Here is a 13339-nt window from a genome sequence, read left to right as displayed (position 1 = left end):
CACTTAGGTGTACAATACAAATCGGTACACAGATGCTTCATTGGTAATACTACTTTAGGAAACCTGACTATATTCTCTCTAACCTCTTATACTTTGTATTATTTTGTCAGATGTCTTAATACTGAAAAAACTTTAACCCAACAAGAAATTACTATAAATTGTTTTCCAGTAGGGGTTTTAGAAATTAAATTAGTCCTCAGTCTTGTTTATCATTTATGATTTTAATGTCATGCTGGGAAAGCAGCCAAGGACAAAAGCAAGTACTTGTTCATTCAGGCCAAAGATAGGTCAAACATTTAAAGGTTTCTAATTCAATAAGTTTCAGTTGAATGAAGTTGATAAACATATTAACAATAACAAAGCAATTTAAGTGATTATTACCTGGCATAATGCAACACTGTATAAGATACCGTTCCCTCACTTAGTAGGAATGCCTAATTGATACACTGGGGCCATGGAAATCTTCTTGTATTGATATCTGGGTTGAGAACTGAAGAATTAGTAAAGATAAAAGTGGGTGAGGAGAATATTCTAAAGATAAAGAAGAATGTTCTCTATGTTCCACATATCTGAAGTCCTTCACACACACCCTGGGTGTGCATGTATGTGTGCATATGCACACGCCCACGTACACACACACCAAAATACTTAAAATTTAAGGTGGAAGACTCCAGATTCCTTTAGTTATTCACTCCTTTGCTAAGGACCCTCCTAGATTACAATCGCATTCTCTTTATTTATTTATATGTGACTGTGTCTGTGGGTGTCGTGGTGTGCACAGAGAGGTCAGAGGACAGCTTCCTGGAGTCCATTCTATTTTTCTTCCTTTAGGCTGGATATGGAGACACAAGTGGTCCAGCTTGTGCAGCAAGTGCTTTGACCACCGAGCCATCACCGCATCCTTTATCTGTGTCCTTCATAATGTTTTTTCACGATAAACGTGTAATTCTGTGATAGCAAGGAATGGGACCTGAGGAGCCCACAAGAGCCTCTTCTCTGAGACAGCATCAGGGTGCAGTGTGAACCTCAGCCCAGCCCACAACGTGGGACCCCACGATAACCCTACAAATGGCACCAATTATTAAGCCTATATCACCTGTCTTCTTGAACTTCTTTGTAAAGAACTTGCTTTACTGTTCTCTCCTCACAGGTGAGGGACAGTATTGTATCTTCTCTTGCAGCCCCTGTACCAAGACATAATGTCTGACATGCAATAGACATTTCATAAATATTTGCTGTCAATACCTGGATCATTCTTTTGGAACTCAAATTTCGTGAGCCATGTCTTCAGATGGTCATTCAGGGGGGTATAGTGCAAGGGGGACCTCAAGTCCTCTGTCCCTATTTCAAACAGAGAGGCTCTTCTGTATATGGGACTTTTCAGGAAAAGGTTCTGTTGAAGAAAGGGACTCTGTTTCTGATTATGGTTTGGGCTAGAGACCCACACCCTCCATGACAAACATCATTGTTTCATTCACTGAAGCAGGTCTAATGAAATCCATGACCGCTGTTTTTATCATTGTTTCTAAACTTGATGTGTGTGGTGGGTTGAATGAGAATGGCCCTCATAGGCTCATCTATTTGAATGTTCAGTCACCATGGAGTGGCACTATTGAAAAGCTAGAAGGGTTAGGATGTGTGGCCAGTCAGAGGAACTCTGTCCCTGGCAATGGGCTTTGAGGTCTTAAAAGCCCACACCAGGCTCAGGCTTCCTCTCTCTGCCCACAGTCAGGGTCGGCTCTCAGCTACTTCTTCAGTACTGTGCCTACCGTGCATGTCTGCTGCCATGCTCCCCACATGATGATAATGGACTAAGCCTCTGAAACTAATTAAATGCTTTCTCTGTAAGAGTTGCCATGGTCACCGTGGAGAATGATAGAGAATGGCAGCTGACATTGACCTCTGACCTCCAAATGTGCACGAATATACACATGTGTGTGAACCCAACAGAAGGGTACACGGCCCACACACATGCATGCACTGGGAGAGAGAAAGAACTGGAATAAAATACCTGAGGTAAATGAAGCCCCCTGTGCCCTGTGCTCGCTGTTCTGTAGGTGTGTGGAAGTAGTGAAGGCCTCTCAGTACGTGGAGCTGGCCAACGACCTGGAGATTAACAAAGCAATCACCTACTTGAGACAGAAGGACTTCAACCAGGTAAGTGCCACGCAGCCTGCGTGTTCGCTGGTCAGTCCAAGCAGTGCATGCAGGGAAGCTGCTCTCACGAATGCTATTGGAGGACTATACCCCTGAGCTCCACCCCCACCCATAACTTTGACAAGATCTTACATGTTGGTTCTGTTTATTAAAATGTAAATACTTTCTATATGTAGCATATTGTTAAATTACCAAAGCCTGTGTGGTTCAGGCCTTGAAATTTCAGACTGTTCTGCAAAGTGCTAAGGCCCATAGGAGCTGGTATGTGCCAGGAGCCCACATAGTGCTGATGTGCTTCTGTTTGGTCCTCTGTGGAATGGCTTTCCTTGAATGTTTCTTATGACAGATGGGTTCCCCATGCTGGACACTGGCTTAGAACCTGGAATCCCTCACTGCCAAGCTGCTACCTGTTGTTTTGATGGGGGAGCACTGTGAGCCTTTCAGTACTCGCTCAGGTAGAGCAGAGCCAAGACAAAAGCAGAAAAAGAAAGGATACCAAAGTGGAACAAACAGCATCCACTTGGTTCCCGAGTTTATAAAACTGAGGCTAGTGTCCTATGTACCTACAATTCAGAACTTCACTTGACTCAGACAGCAGGCCCGTAAGCCACAGCATCTTTCCCACACACCGTCTAAGCGCCTGCTTTCTCTTTGCTTCTTAATGAAGGACCTTCTTTCTGTCTGAAGGCAACAGAAAGGGGCAGCTGCTCTCCAGAGACTGGGAGAGCACCCTTATCAGAATATCAGAATATGAGGACAAAGTGAAGTGACTCCGTGTCTGAGTACTAATAAAAAGATGGCTATGTTACAGTACCAAGAAGTGGGTGATTCCATGTGTTAATTCTCCATACTTCTGTTTATGGCTTTTAGTATTTACAGAGCACTAAAATCTTCCAGAGACCCCTTATATCTGCTCTGTCATTTTATCACTATACCATCACCCACTAAAATGCCATTGTCAGGGCTGGAGAGATGACTCAGAGGCTGGAGCATGTTGATCTTTGGCAGAGGTTCTAAGTTTGGTTCCCTGTACCCACATCGGTGCCTCACAACTGCCCATAAATCCTGCCCGAGGGAATATGACACTTCTCTGGACTCCTTGGTGACCCGCACTCACATGCACACAGCCACTCAAGAACATACACATACACACATTTGGAAAACTAATGGAAGCAAATCCTTTTTTAAAATGCCACAGTCAGCCTCAGTGGCTCATGCCTGTAATCCCAGCAGTGGGGAGGTGGAGGCAAGAGAATCAGAAATTCAGGGTCTCCTCAGCTACTGGTCAGTTCAGGTTAACTGAGCTCCATGAGACCCTGTATCAAACAAACAAACAGCCATTGTAAGTTCTGTTGCCGTAGAATCATGTGATGTGAGATAGACTGATTGGTCTCTTTTCTTGCTGGAGTGATCTTGGGGCCTGAAAAATAATTTATGAGTATGAAGGAGGAGTATATTGTTCTAGATGACACAGTGGAGAAAATTTTATTTACCTATTTTCTCGACATTTTATTTTTAAATCTTATTTTACCTTTAGGAAAAGTAATAGTGCATTGCCATAGGTCATGTTGTATAACTGTTCATCCAAATCACTGTTGGTGCTGGAGCGATGGCTCATCAGTTAAGACACTCGCTGTTCTTCCAGAGGTTCTGGGTGTGGGTCCCAGCACCCGCATGGCAGCTCACAAGTATCCGTAACTCCAGCTCCACTGGGGCCGATGCCTTCTCTGGGCCTCCACGGGTACCAGGCACATAAGTGACACATAGACATACATGCAGGCAAAGCACTAAGATATGTAAAATAATAAAATAAATTTAAAATAAGCACTCAACTTTTTCTGTTAAAATTATCCCAGATCTTGTTATCTCCCGCTTACTTTGCTCCTCTCATTCAGAATATCTTTATTGATGGTAGTCATTTGTGTGTGTGTGTGTGTGTGTGTGTGTGTGTGTGTGTGTGTGTGTGTAGTTATTTCCTCTTTGAGACAGAGTTTTGCTCTGAAGCCTAAGCTGGCCTCCAACTCACTGTTATCCTCCTCCTTCCTTAGCTTGAAAAGGCAGGATATGGTGTTTGGATGTCTCCTATCTAGTGTTAGACTAGTCTAGAAATGTCTTACAGTTTTTTAAGGCCATGAGAACCCTTTAAAAGAGTACTAGCATACTCATATGGGAACCAGAATTGTGAAATTTAGTCGTTTGTTTTATTTTGTGATGCTAGGCATCAAACTAAGACCTTTATACATTCTAGATAGGCACTGTGCCTCTGATTGAAACCTCTAGCTCGGAATTTGATGTTTTAAAAACTCTTATTCTTAACTAAGCCTGAATCGGCATGCTTGCTGGTTTGTCTTAACTAAGCCTGAATCAGCATGCTTGCTGGTTTGTCTGTGGAATCAAGTGCTGCATGGCACACTCTTCTGATTAGTTGCAGTGGGAGTAGCTGATGGCAGTAGTACAGTGAGAAAGGGCTTTTGCTTGGACACAGATGCTTGCCACAAATAGGAAATGCCAAGATGCCAAGCATAAATGGTTTTTAAAAGGAAGAAGATAAGGCCCACTATCCGTTTTCTCCTTCTCCTATCAAAGTCATTTCTAAATTGGGCCTCCATGCACCGTTCATGTGAGGTGCCTGACTGTTCTGGGTGCCATTTGGATAGCATTATATCCGACGTGGCAGGTGGCTAAACATGTACTGCCATTTCCCAGGCTTGAAGATGAAATTATATCTATCTACTTTAGATAATAGTTTGGTAACATTCCCAGAATTGTTTTCTTTTATTGATTTTGAAAACTGTTCAGCCATCCATTTTTCTTCTCTCTTAGCCCCTCAGTTACATTTATAGAAGCCCCTAATCCCCGTGCCTGCGTCTCTTTTGTGTTCTTTTTAAAGAGCATCTTTCTTAAAATATATTTATCCTCTGCTGTACTTTACTTAGAATGCTTTGAGGGATCTTGGCCCTCAAGCTCTCCAGTGCCTTCCAAGTTGTCCATAGTGTTTTATATAAATTGTCTTGTTGTTCGCTATTGGAAAATGGTCCATAGATGTTGTGTAAAGCTATAACCAGAAGCCCCCGCACATTTTGTCAGGAGGAAATTGGACTCTGCCAGGTAAAGGATGCGAGAGAGGTCCTCACCGCAGCCATTGTGCCGGATGAGGAGGAAACTGCTTCTCTGACTCCCAGCTGGCCTTTCCCCGCCCTCTGTCCTTTCTTCATCTGTGTCTGATCCTCTGTTAAAGCCATCTTAAATTCAGTTCTCTTAAATTCAGTTCTCACTTCTTGTTATAGAATGTCTGCCTTTTCTTTTTGGTGAGGTCTTACCTTAATTGAAGTTCTCATCTTGCCAACTGTCTTCTGGAATTCACTGCCGCTCCCTCCCAGACCCTCTGACTTCCTCTTCACACCGACCCTTCCCCAGCCACACCTTTGGATGCTGCTGTATGGCAGCGTAGTAACTTCAGACAATCTGTTTCTAGGCTGTAGACACGTTGAAAATGTTTGAGAAGAAGGACAGTAGAGTGAAGAGTGCAGCTGCGACCAACCTCTCATTCCTGTATTATCTGGTAGGTTTGGTTTTTTACAACTAAGTGTTGTTTGTGTGATAGTTTTCCATTAAAAAAGGCCTCCAAAGAAGACTGGTGCAAACTGTCAGCTGACTGAGGTGCACCAAGGGCCTGAGTTTTCAGACACGAGTAAGAAGACTGTCCCTGATGAAATGGAGGGGTGGGGGTGAGGAAAGCAACAGAGACTTATGGACTGACAGTTGCAGGCTGACCTAGAGACATACAACCCATTGTGTCAGTGACAAAGAAAGTAGTGTCTCAGGTTAAGTGACTTGGAGCTGCAGAGTACCATCTATAACATGCACTCACTGAATGCCTACTGGATGCCAATCACTGGGGCTCCTGAAGGTAGGTGGGCGCCACTTATGCCAGTTGCCTTCCAACTACAGGCTTGATTTGCCCTTTCCTCAGCCTCAGAGAGCAGCTCCTTCCCACCTCTGCAGGTTCCACTGAGTTCCCTACCCCGCAGCCCTCACAGCAGCCCTCTTCTGAGTCCTGGTTGTTGTCCGGAAGACAACGGTATAACATTTTAGTTTTTCATAGCTGCATTCTGCTTCCTGGTACCAATTTCTGTATAAGCTGTAGTTTAGAGTGCACACAAGACTCGCACATAGATGTTCACAGCAGCATTATGTAACAACCAAAGCTGAAACCTGAGGCTGCCTCAGCAACCAAGAGGTAAAGCAAGTGTGGTATGCCCAGCCACTGGATGCCGGTCAGCCATTAAAGCAGCAGATTGTTAAACACCAAGTACAAGTGGCCATACACAAAGATCCCATGTAACATCCAGTGTCCAGGACAGGGAGGGAAATAGAAAGAATATAGATTTCCAGAAACTGGGAGAAGAGAAAGGAGAGCACGCTGCTAATGGACACAGGATTTCTGTGGAGAGGAGCGAAGTATCCAGGAGAGAGGCAGTAGTGGTAACTGCCCAATTCTGGGGAGCATTTTAAAGGGGTTCTCAGTTTCACAGAGCTGACCTGACCCAGATGGCCATGTCACAATGAAATAAGGGGTCCATAGGCCTCATGGAAATGATGGCAAGGTCCTTACCACGCTCTGGCTGAAAAAGAGAAGGCGCACAGAGGCGGAAGTGCAGCCGCCTGGGGGGGACGCAGCTAGGTGCAAAGCAGGGACGGCTGAGGCCTTCCAGCTATTTCAGGGCTTCAGGTGGGAAGGCAGTGCACAGCAAATGAGGACACGGGGCTTGGGCGTTGAACATGGAGCCACCTACATATAAATGCTGTTGTCATCAAACCAGGAGACTCGGAGAGCCAGCCATGAGAAGCCTGCCTGTTTGCACTTGACAGCTGCACATAGCCTGGGAAAACCAAGACATTTACAGTATTTGTTTCGTTCGTCATTGTTTATCACTCAGAAAGTCATCATTTATAATCCCAGAAAATCATTTTAGAATCTCTGAACATTCTGAAGAGACTTGGAGAACTTTAGTCTGTCTTTTATACTTCATTTAGGAGAATGAATTTGCCCAAGCCAGCAGCTATGCAGATTTAGCTGTGAGCTCAGACAGATACAACCCATCAGCTCTCACTAACAAGGGGAACACAGTGTTTGCAAATGGTGACTACGAGAAGGCAGCTGAGTTCTATAAAGAAGCCCTAAGAAACGATTCTTCTTGTACTGAAGCACTTTATAACATTGGTAAGTTCAACTTGGCAAATTACATTAAGGAATTGTCAGCCTTCTTTTTAAAATAACAAGTTATTCTTTTTTTTTTCCTTTTTTTTCAGAGTTGGGGACCGAACCCAGGGCCTTGCGCTTGCTAGGCAAGCGCTCTACCACTGAGCTAAATCCCCAACCCCAACAAGTTATTCTAAATGGCATTTTTACTTCAAAAGTCATGTTATGTAAAATTTCAGTCAGTGTTACGTTGCTTCCCAAGAAGACTTTTCTAATATCTGTATCTACCATAGTTAGAAGACTTATGTCCTCAAGTTTCTGATGATATGGGATGACATTTTTAAATTTTTCCCAAATAGGTAGAAGGAAAGAAAGCCATCTTTCTTTTTAATTATAAAAAAAAATGTCAAATATACTGTTTAGTGCCACAGTTTGATACATTTTAACATTTTGCCAAATATGCCTCAGAATTTTTAACATTTTTTTTCTATTTTATGTATGTGGGTATTTTGCCTGCATGCCTGACTGTGCAACACATGCGTGGTTGGAACACACAGAGGTCAGAACAGGGTGTCAGCTCCCCTGGAACCGAAGTTACAGATGGCTGTGAGCCACTGTACTCACAGTGTGGGCACTAGGAACCAGGCCTGGGTTCTCTGCAAGAGCAGCCAGTGCTCCGACTGCCGAGCCCCTTCTCCAGACCCTCAGATTTTGTTTGTTTTATTTGTCCTATTCCAAGTCATGAAGGCCCATCCCCATCCCATCCCCTTCCTATCCTTCAGAGGTTGCCAGATGTGGGCACTATCGCTTCCAAGGTGTTCCAGACAAATGCATGTTCTTAATACTGAGCTCGTTTCTTTAGAAGCTGATGTTTTAAACAGTGCTTCTCTCTGCATGTGTTGTTGCTTTATTATGAATTCTGTTTGTGTTTTTTTTTTTCTTGTCGTTTTTATATTGCTACTTTTCTTTGGATGTCTGGTCTTCCTATAAACTGTTTCCTGGTGTTTAGCAATTTGCAGATAAAAGCTGGGCGAGAGGATGCTGGCAGATGGCTGTTGCCACACAAGCAAGAGAGCCTGAGTTCTGGTCCCCAGCTCTCACTTAAAGGTCAGGCAAGGTAGCATGTGCCTGCAGTCCCTTTGATTGATAGACAGAAAAGGACAGATAACCTGGGGTTTGCTGGCCAACTAGTCTAGATGAATCGGTGAGTTCCAGGTTCAGTAAGAGGCTCTGCCTCAAAAAATAAGGTAGAGAGGACCTGGGAGATACTCAGCATGCATCCTGGCCTCATGTACACACGTGCATGCACACATACATGTACATGACAACCAAGAGGAAACAATGAATAGACTCCATATTCCTTAGTGAGAATGATGGAATGTGCTTTACATAAGCTTCCAACTGGACTGTCTGTTTAAAGACTGGCCTGTTTCCGGTCTGCTGGGTAGGAGGAGAAAGGCCCACTGCCAACCCTGGAGATGAGGTGTGGGACTAGGGAGAAGCAGCTAGTTGAGGTGTGGGACTAGGGAGAAGTAGCTAGTTGAGGCACCTTGCTGAGAGGTGGCAAGAAGGAATGGAGTGTGTGACATTTGAGACCTGGAAAGGGTTTTCCTGGCTTGGGAAAGAGCAGGGCGCAAGCCTTCCTAGAAGAGCTTAATTGCCTATGTAGTGATGATTTTTTTTTTTAGTTTATAAATTCTAGATATTTTTAGAATCTTACAGCTTTAATTTTTCTATGTAATTTAAAAGTAAATTTTGAATTTTTAAAACATTTTATTAACAAGTATTATATATAATAATAGGTTTTATTATGACATTTGCATGAACATATTGTATTTCTATCATATTTACCTCCTCCATCACATTACCCTCTTATGTCCCCACCCCTGTCACCCCTTTCCTCTCCCTAACCACCTCACTTCTACTATTACGTCTTTTGAATTTTGTTTGTAATGAAATAAGGACCTACATTTGTTCCCAACCTGAAGTATTTATTCCACTTTTTGAGTCCATTTTTTGGTTCATGCCTGCTGTCTTTGGTGTACTCCCCCTCCCCCACCACACACTTGAAAACTCACTGGAGCTGTCTAAGCACATCCATCTGCTTGGACTGGAGAAATCCTGTTGTTTTTTTAAAAACCTTCAGTCCCCTCTTATTTGCTCTTTGGATGAACATTTGCATATGTTTGAATTTTTACCCTGAGTCTTTGAGTGCAGTTGTGTCCGTTAACAGTTGTGTCCGTTTCTTTCTTCTCTAGGCCTCACCTACAAGAAGCTCAACCGCCTGGACGAGGCGTTGGACTCCTTCCTGAAACTGCATGCAATCCTTCGGAACAGCGCTCAAGTTCTGTGCCAGATAGCAAATGTGTATCTCACTTGAAAACTTAAGGACACATCAAGTCCTCAGCTGGAAATTGAATGTTAATTATTAAGTAATATTAGCCATGGAGATAATTGATACGAATAACATACCAGATTAAAATGCTAAAAGTAGTTCAGTTGGTAAAAGATCATCTGAACTAAGAGGAATTAGTTAAAAATTAAAAATTTAAAAATTTAAAACTTTTAAAAATTAAAAAATTAGTTAATTTTTATAAAAAAATAATTGAAGGAATTGAGAACAGCATTTTGAGTACACATATCTCTGATTGAAAGTCAATTAAGTACTTTAGCATTGTATTAATTTTGATTCCTGTAGGATATTGAGAACTAATTAGTATTGTTGCCTTTGGGTGTATAGAAATGGTGACTCTGGCTCTCTGGAAACTCTCATCCTCACAATCTTCAGTACCGCGTGGCCTGTTCACAGCCCTCACGGGGCTGTGTGCCGTGTGCACGGTCAGAGCCTGTGTTTGGATCTCTGTGCATGCACTGTATGAAGCATTGCTGCCACATCAGCTGCTGTAACACTTAGCTTTCACGGTTCTCCCACTCAGTGTTAGAAGAGCAGGCAGGAGTTAATGCTTCTAATGCCTCTTACTATACTGGAAAAGCACTTTGATTTCTTAACTGACATTGTCCAAGATACGAGTTAATGGAAGATCCCAATCAGGCTATTGAGTGGCTGATGCAGTTGATCAGCGTGGTTCCAACTGATTCCCAAGCGCTGTCTAAACTGGGAGAGTTGTACGATAGTGAGGGAGACAAGTCCCAGGCGTTCCAATATTACTATGAGGTAGGTGTCTGTCTCACTTTCCTTCCAGTTTCTGACACTTATGGATTTGAAAGGGAAAAGGCCTTAACATTTTAGAAAGGCTTATTTATTAGTCTAAAACTAATAATGATTTAATTAAAATAAAGCATTCTTTTTGTTTGCTTGTTTAGATTTTTTATTTATTCTATGTAAGTACATTGTCATTCTCTTCAGACACACCAGAAGAGGGCATCAGATCCCATTACAGATGGCTGTGAGCCACCATGTGGTTGCTTGGCATTGAACTCAGGACCTCTGAAGAGCAGTCAGTGCTCTTAACCACTGAGCCATCTCTCCAACCCCTAAGTCACCTTTTTAACCATGATTTGCATCACCTGATTGTTTTAAATATTTACTATGACTCAGATCATGTATAACTGAACACTACCAAGTATGCCTAAGTTTTTAAGTCTTGTATAGTTTTAAAACTCGTAAAATTCTTTTGATAGCTCATACTTTTTATAAATAAATCTATTTAACAGATAAATTAATTCTTTATTCTGTATTGCTACTGAAGTTGAATTGTCACCTTCTATCTTTTCTCCAGTCATATAGGTATTTCCCTTCTAACATTGAAGTCATCGAATGGCTTGGAGCTTATTACATTGATACCCAGTTCTGCGAGAAAGCCATTCAGTACTTTGAAAGAGCTTCCCTTATACAGTAAGTAACTAAATTTTATATTTAGTTAATATCTTAGGTTAAGAATATTTTGTCCCTAAAAATTAGTATCTGATAAACCTAATAAATTTATGAAAATGCCTTAATGAATTATTTTTTCTTGTATTTTGTGTATTTTTCTTTGTTTCTATTGTGACTATATTTTCTGTTGCATAGGAATTTTTAAATACCTTTTATTATATACTTTATCTGTTTTCCTTATCTGTCTCTCAGTGAGCAAATAGAATTTACTTATAAATCAGAAAGTGACTTTCTCAGTTCTGGGACAATTGTATTGCTAACAGAGTCTTAATAGAAGGAAATTATGTTGGTTTCAATTTATGGTTGCTGTACATTGAACATTAAAAACTAAACTGTTCTAAAATGTAAGTTTTTATATTTAAGTTCACACTGAATGTTTTTCCCATACTTACTCAAACATAATGAACTGAATGACATCCCGTTTTGTCTTTGTCCAGAATAAATTATTAGATGACCTGTAACTTAGAGTCATTGGAAGGGCAGCAGAAGGCCTAGTGGTTTAGGTAATCTTTGTGTAGAACTTATATTAGGCAATTTCTTTTTATTACATTGGTTTCATATAAATGTTTTGATAACTCTAAACTAATTACCAATATTAGAATAATAATTTTAGTTCAATAACATCTTTATGATTTAAGTTACACTTATTATATTTAATGTTACCCTAGCCTAGCATTGGACCATTCCTCATTAAGGCACACTCCACATAGTGCCATCCTTAATTCCGATTTTTATGTATCATATAGGGGAAATCATAGTCATCCCCAGACCGGTGTAGTGGCTCAGGCTTGTGATCCCAGCATTTAGGAGACTAAAACAAGAGGATTTCCCATGAGTTTGAGGCTAGCCTAGGCTAAAGAGTAAGATCCTATCTCAAAACCATGACTAAGAGACTAGCAAGATGATGGCTCAGCAGGTAAAAAGTACTTGCCAGCAAGCCTGACACTTGAAGGCAGTCCCTAGGACCCACGGCACAGGGGAGAACTGACTCCTGTTGTTGTTGTCTAACTTCCACACATGCTTCATGGAATGTGCATAGGTATGTACATGTACACACACACATGGGATGGGTAGATAGATAGATAGATGTCATTTAAAAATAAACAATAATGAGGTTAACTAACTTCCTTAGTGTCATAAGGTAATTATACTTTAGATTAAATTGACTTAATTAAATGAATAGTCTGCTTTAATAAAACAAGCGTTTCCATTTTATATTTTTATAAAGGTAATAAATTATTTTCAAAAGCTAAAAGAAGTGTAGCGAATCATCCCTTTCATTCAGTTCATTTTTCTACCCATTTCATCAGTACTCTAGCCTCAGTCCTGTTGACTTCACTAACTCCATTGAGCCTCAGCTCTTCTGCAGTTAACCCACATGGATCTTACCCCAGGCTAACCATATTGGCATCGCTCAACCCTCTTCCAATAAGTAGCTGTCCAAACAACTTCTCTTTCTGAGATCCACGCCCCCCACTTTGTAGTGTGCCAAAGACTAAAGCCTTCAGTGCCCTTACCCATTTTTACTCTTTCAATTTTGGCCTCCTCCTGGCTTCAGTTCTGAACATGGCCTTTCTGGAATGTCTGTCTAATTGATCATATCTATTCCTGTCTTACTGGTATTCTCAGTTCCATTTCTCTTGTTTGGCTGCCCTGTCTGTTCTCCCGGGTTTTATTCTTGGGTTAATAACCATTTATTTCATTGGGAACAGCTGTCCAGATAACTTCCGTGGCCTGGTAAATGGATGCCATATAAATCATGTCATATGAGCACTGCCCTTAGTCTTCTGTGTCTCCCTGTCTCCTCGTCCTTCTCCAAGCTCTGCACTCCCCTCTGTGTTCATGCTTCAGTTTCCCTGAAGATGGCTGTCTGTCATGTAAAGTTCCTTTATTCTTCTCTCCCTGGTTTTCTCTGCATTTACCCTCTTTGGTTCTTATGTCCTTTTTGTGACAGAGGCATTCAGTGGACAATAATTACATTCCCTATATAATTTTGATCACGTATTTTCTGTACTATACACTGTAATTTCCTTTCTGGTATGCTGAATGTGTAAAATATGTTTTAATTTTCAACTGATATAATT

At 41.5% G+C, this 13339-nt stretch overlaps 1 protein-coding gene across 4 annotated transcripts in view; it reads left to right on the top strand.

The window, feature by feature from the left end:
* Positions 1 to 13339, top strand: part of Ift88 (intraflagellar transport 88) — a 92200-nt gene that overhangs the window by 46126 nt on the left and 32735 nt on the right. For all 4 annotated transcript variants that reach the window (XM_032917447.1, XM_032917450.1, XM_032917448.1 and 1 more), the window contains 6 exons: positions 2058 to 2157; positions 5633 to 5719; positions 7195 to 7381; positions 9619 to 9727; positions 10385 to 10535; positions 11101 to 11216. In XM_032917447.1, the coding sequence (XP_032773338.1) occupies positions 2058 to 2157; positions 5633 to 5719; positions 7195 to 7381; positions 9619 to 9727; positions 10385 to 10535; positions 11101 to 11216 (750 nt within the window). The remainder of the gene's footprint in view (positions 1 to 2057; positions 2158 to 5632; positions 5720 to 7194; positions 7382 to 9618; positions 9728 to 10384; positions 10536 to 11100; positions 11217 to 13339) is intronic.

Source organism: Rattus rattus, chromosome 12 (genome assembly GCF_011064425.1).
Source record: "Rattus rattus isolate New Zealand chromosome 12, Rrattus_CSIRO_v1, whole genome shotgun sequence".
In the NCBI taxonomy this organism is placed as follows: domain Eukaryota; kingdom Metazoa; phylum Chordata; class Mammalia; order Rodentia; family Muridae; genus Rattus; species Rattus rattus.
Note: the sequence above shows the minus strand (reverse complement) of the source record. Positions and strands in the feature narration are given on the sequence as shown.